The sequence below is a fragment of the Cariama cristata genome, unplaced genomic scaffold, assembly GCF_000690535.1.
Source record: "Cariama cristata isolate BGI_N322 unplaced genomic scaffold, ASM69053v1 scaffold26891, whole genome shotgun sequence".
NCBI classification, from domain to species: domain Eukaryota; kingdom Metazoa; phylum Chordata; class Aves; order Cariamiformes; family Cariamidae; genus Cariama; species Cariama cristata.
The window spans coordinates 11,283-16,631 of record NW_009601383.1 but is presented as its reverse complement, the minus strand read 5'-3'; the positions used below and the strand labels follow the sequence as shown (position 1 = coordinate 16,631).

Sequence of the window (5,349 nt, the reverse complement as noted above, 5' to 3'; positions counted from 1 at the left end):
CGCTCAAGTGCTGCACTTTAGCATGGAGGACATTAACGCAGCCCCTGGACATGCGGGAAGACCCTCAGGGCTCCTCTCCCTGTCACATTTCTGGTGGTAAAACAAACCCTCAGTGAAAGGGACTAGTCCTGGGACAGCTTGTGTCAGCCAGGACCGCGCGTGGCTCCAGTTTCTGTGCTGGAATGTAAATTTTCTCCCATTTGTGGTCAGCAGAGCTATTAGGAAGTGGAGATGCAGGGACAGAAAACAAATCCCTTCTCCGTGTCGTTGTTACAGCTTAAAAAAAGCGGTATTTGTTTTAAAACTCTTGAAATCAAGCTCATCTCAGTAAGTTCATCTTGTTTGCCTTCGAGGATGGGTTTTCACTGTGCAATAATTTTAGCAGGTGGTAAATCTGGAAGCCTTGATGAAAGCTCACGTTTTCCTGGCCAGTAGTAAAACGTAGGTATGGTAGCCTTTGAATGACTCTGATTTTGTGTTTTTCCTCACTTGTAGTTGAGCAGTTTACACCTGAAGGAGGAAAAAACCAAACCAGATGCCAATGGTGAGTTCCGGCCGCTCAGATGGTCTTAGAAAGGGCATAATGTGTTTCCGTTGGGTGTGGAGCACTGCTGCCAAAGTAAATTCCCGATTAGTTGAGAAATTCCATAAAAGGGAAACATAAAGCTAAGATGAAACAGCAGCATAGGCTAAATATCTGGCTCACATGCTTGTTCTGCTAGGCTAACTTTTTTTAATCATGTTTTGCTGTATTCAAGGAGCTCTGCAGGCCAAATCTGCTGGTATGGCTGATAAACTTCAATTTGGCCATACAGAGCAGGCCGTAACTTGGGTTTCTTCTGTGCACTGATAGAGCAGGGCTGTCGTCAGGAAAATGGGGGTTTTTGTAGCTTTTCCCACAATATTTAAAACCTAAAACTCTGTGGGTGTGGGCTGCCTGACCTCACACCTGCCCCAAAAACGTCTGTTTTAATTTAGGTGCTGTTGTCAAGGCAGATGACAACATAGAGAAGACGGAGGATGAGGAGAAGGGTAAGTGCCTTCTTGAAAAAAGCTTTGGCAAGCAATGTTGAAAAGAAATTAATTTCGTATATACTTAAAGTAAGTCTGCCTTATGTCTCAGGATGGATGATCTTGTATCCTGCCCCAAGGACTTAATTGTAAGACATGTCCTTCCTCCATAATACTTTTAAAGCCATTGGGCCCTGTAATAACTTGGGAGACTCCTGGATTAGAGTGGAGAGAAATAAGGGGATAGCAGTCTCCTCAAAGGCAGGACTGGATACAGGAGCAGTTGGATAACCTGGAGCTGGAATTGCTGTAGCAACCAACATGTTGCATTTATAAAATGGCTGTTAAGAGGTGGGTACTGGCTCTAAATCTTTCAGAAGGTGGCTTTAGAAAACAGATGATGTAGCAAAACCCCAAAGTGCAGCAGTTTAACTTTCCATTTTCATCTCACTTATCCTCAGCCCTTGCTGCATTTCAGCCCTGGAATCTTTCAAAGTACCGCTTGTCCTCAAACTTTCCTTAAAAAGAGAAAAAAAACCTAAAAGGTGTCTGCCCACATGTCAGATAACAGCGAGGCTTTAAGAGGCTTTTAACCCTGTCCCACCTCGCAGTTAGATGTTAAGCTATAATACCTTAAATAAGCAGAGTTCTGTATCTCTTAAGGTCCCCCTCAAAACAGTGCTTGCTTTGGTTTGCCTTCCTGGATATTAAATGTGAATCTCTGGGATATTGTGATAAATGTCTCATTCAGGAAGTTTGGGCATTTTTTTATGAGATTTCTCTGTAACAGAGAATTTCAGTGTTTGGACGCATCTTGTCCTTTTTAACTGGCTCAGTACTGCAGCCTTTCAGTGGGAGCCACGCCTGAAACGGGCTGTGATGGTATTTGTTTTTTTCTACCTCTTTTTTTCAACAGAGGACAGAGCTGCCCAGTCCTTGTTGAACAAGCTAATTCGCAGTAACTTGGTTGACACAACAAATCAAGTGGAGGTGTTGCAGAGGGATCCCACGTCGCCTCTCTACTCCGTGAAGTCTTTTGAGGAGCTGCATCTGTAAGTGCCTGTCAGTTCAAAGCTGCTAAAAGGGTAATGAGTTGGGATGAGCCAGAGACTTCTCTCTGTTGAGCTGTTAAAACCTGGCAACAGAAATATTAAACCGGCTCCCTTATGACTATATTTTTCAGCGTATTGTTTGGCCCGCTCAGTTGTAGTAAGCCTCGTTCTTGAACTCAGGGAGAGCAGCACTGACTCACTTTTTGGCGAGTCTCACTTTGGTAAGAGCAGATTTGAGTTTGGAGCCGATCGGATAGTTGGAGCCTCCCATCGTGTCCTGATAGATTCCCTGGCTGCATAGGAGATACTGCTTAAAAGTGCGTGGGTTTCTGTTTCAAGTTACTGCAAATTTGTCATTAATAAATTAGCATATCATTTATTGTAGTATTTAAATGCAAGGAGAATAATTTTATCTTGGTGCCTTGCGAAGGCTTCCATCTGAAACAAGCTCGTTTTAATTCCTGGTCTGTGTAGAGCTAGCATTGCTTTCTGTAACCAGCTCTCGCAACGCTATCCTGAATTTTAATATGTGGGTTTTGGTCTTCAAATGCATAGCGGAGCTCACGTGCGATAAGCTGGAGGAGGTGAACGGAGGAGGGAGGGCTGTCCTTCCACGGCCACTGCCACCAGGGTTACGTGAAGTGCAAAGTGAGACCTTTGCTGTGTCCGAGGTATCCTTATTTCACCTCCAGTTCCCCAGGAAATGCGTGGTCGCTGGGAGCAGGTGTTGCAGCAGCACGGCCGTGTTTTGGAAAACACGAGATTGGTTTTATGAGCGGAAGTAATGAACGCGACCGTCTTCTCTCCCTGTTTTCTGACTGTTATTTGTGAAGGTCCAGCAGCAGCAGTGAATAGCGCAAAGGGAAAAGCTTCTCTTTTCTCTGCCAGCGATATTGGGTTTATGTACTGGAGAAACTACTAGCCTTAGGATTTTCTGTCTCTTCCTATTGAATACCTTTACCAGTGGATCTTTCAAACTGTGGTAGCTGAATTTAAGGCATGATAGATTTATATATTTTTTTAATGCGCTAAAGAGGCTGTTCTGTTGGGGTTGTTGGTTATATTGATGATCTCCGTTTTGTTGCTCTTTTGCAAGCTCCACGGGGAAATGGGAGCTGGTGAAACTTTGCACCATGAAATGTCAGGATGTCATTTCACTTTGTTAATGGTAGTGGTTGAACGTCTACAAAAAAAGCTGAGATCCTGTAGTGCCTGTTAGACTAATTCCCATCTTTCAAAAGCCAAACAGTCCGAGTGAGTTAATGATGGGGGCGGCCAGACTAATTGAGTCTTCATTTTGTTATGACTTGGTGTATCCTTGGCAACTGCTGCAGAATTGGGCTTTGTATGTCCTTTCTTCTGAGCAGCACAAGGTTACATTTTCAAAGAGCTTTTGTTCCAGCTGTCATCTGAAAGTAATATGGGATTTTTAAAAAGCATGTTGTGCTGAATAGGAAGTTCTTAACAGTGGGAAATGGTGGGTAGGAAACCTGTAACCCACTTTGAAAGGAAAGCCCTTACTTCTGAGCACCAACAGCACTCCAGTAAGCACTTGGAGGTCACCGGCTAAGAGTTCGCTAGCACCATAACCTGAATTTTAGGTTGTTCTTGGATCTCCTTGTCCACACAAGTGTCTGCTGAGACTGGAAAGCTCTCTTGAGAAAAAGCAATTGATGAGCATTTGAGGACTAGCAGTGTCACCACACGCTTCGGTTTGAGTGCTGGGTTATAACCATGGATCACTAGATGTAGGCACGGCGAACTAAGTTTATCAGTCGTTCACCAGTTTTGTGCACTAAGCCAGTATCACTCTGGTGTTAAGGCATCAGTTTGTATCACAGAATCTGTCACGACTTACTGAAGTCCTTGCAGTGATTTCATGTTGTTATACTTCATTCTGTTCCTCGTGTACTGAGGTCGCTTTGTCCCGTATTTGAGTCTTCAAGGAGTGATAATTTTGGTGCTGAGATTAGACATCACTGAGGAAAAAGGATTGGCCTGAAGGACAGGATTAATGCTCTCTGCTCTGGGATTCCTGGGATTGTCTGAAAAGCTGCTTTAGAACAAGAAGCCCGGCGCTAGCCCTAGAGCTATGACACAAGGTTTTCCACGTAGCTGTGAAAGGCAGGTGTGCAGGCTGACTTAGTAAATTGAGGGATTTTTGCAAAGCTTCCTTTCCAAACTTTCTGCTGTCACTTACTGTAGCTTCCAGGCACTGATCATAGGCATTTCACCAGTGTGATTGTAGCACGTGCACAGATAGGGGCAGCTCTCGGTCTGATTGCAAGGGTTTTTCTCACCTTTTTGTGCGCAAATGAAAACCGAATGGACTTTAATAGCTCACGGTATAAAAACTCTGTTTTCAGGAAACCACAGCTCCTGCAAGGAGTCTATGCCATGGGCTTCAACAGACCATCTAAGATACAAGAGAATGCCCTGCCCATGTTGAACCGTACGTACACATACTTTCTACTCCCTTCCAGTATAGGAAGGATTTGAAAGATTTAGTGAACTATTACTGAACTTTGGAGGGGAGGATGATGATGAGGAAGCTGTCTGGGCTGTGGTGAAAAGGTTCCTGTGTCACGGTGTTTCCGTGGTCACGAACGATGTGATAGCAGCCATGGATTTGTCCTTTTGCTAGGGCTGGTACCGAACACACAGTGCCGCAGTGTTCGGCTGAGGTCAATCCGATTTTCCCAGTAAGTGCAGAGGAGAAATAATAACGCTCCTATGGAACGTAGCTCCAGAAATCCTGGGTGGGTGGGAAAACTTGAGATGCTGTATTGCCTGCGTGGCTGGCTTTCTTCACGGCGCCCCTGAGCTGAAATGTATGAAGTATTGAGACACTAGGGGGAGATATGCAAAATGGAAAAGTACTGACAGATAATCGCAGTTTTCTTTCCAAATCTCCATAATCAAGAGGTGCTGAAAGAGCGAGTTGGCAGAAACTAACATCTGCCCTGTGGAGTGTAGCTGGTCAAGTTAGGCACCAGTCCAGAGCAGTGGTAAATCTAAAAGGTATTAAAATGCCACTCGCTGCATTTCCTTTATCATTCAACCCCATGATTACGTTGTCTGGGTGGCTCATCTGGTTGAGCTCCTGTCTGCTGTGTGTTCTGCAGCCCACAGAACTTGATCGCACAATCTCAGTCCGGTACTGGCAAGACGGCTGCCTTTGTCCTGGCCATGCTCAGTCGTGTTGAACCTGGGAACAAGTATCCACAGGTGAAGTTTCTGGGACGTGACTGTTTCGGGGGGTGGGGGGTTTGGTGGTGGTGCAGTG

At 44.9% G+C, this 5,349-nt stretch overlaps 1 protein-coding gene across 2 annotated transcripts in view; it reads left to right on the top strand.

Annotated features, from left to right (window-relative positions):
• Positions 1-491: 491 nt before the first annotated feature.
• Positions 492-5,349, top strand: part of DDX19B (DEAD (Asp-Glu-Ala-Asp) box polypeptide 19B) — a 9,968-nt gene continuing 5,110 nt past the window's right edge. Inside the window, exons 1-5 of one of the 2 annotated variants that reach the window (XM_009710437.1) lie at positions 492-544; positions 979-1,032; positions 1,928-2,063; positions 4,430-4,515; positions 5,189-5,291. In XM_009710437.1, the coding sequence (XP_009708739.1) occupies positions 5,253-5,291 (39 nt within the window). In that variant the 5' untranslated portion in view covers positions 492-544; positions 979-1,032; positions 1,928-2,063; positions 4,430-4,515; positions 5,189-5,252. Of the gene's footprint in view, positions 545-978; positions 1,033-1,927; positions 2,064-4,429; positions 4,520-5,188; positions 5,292-5,349 lie in introns of both variants that reach the window. The other variant, XM_009710438.1, reaches the window with a different exon arrangement.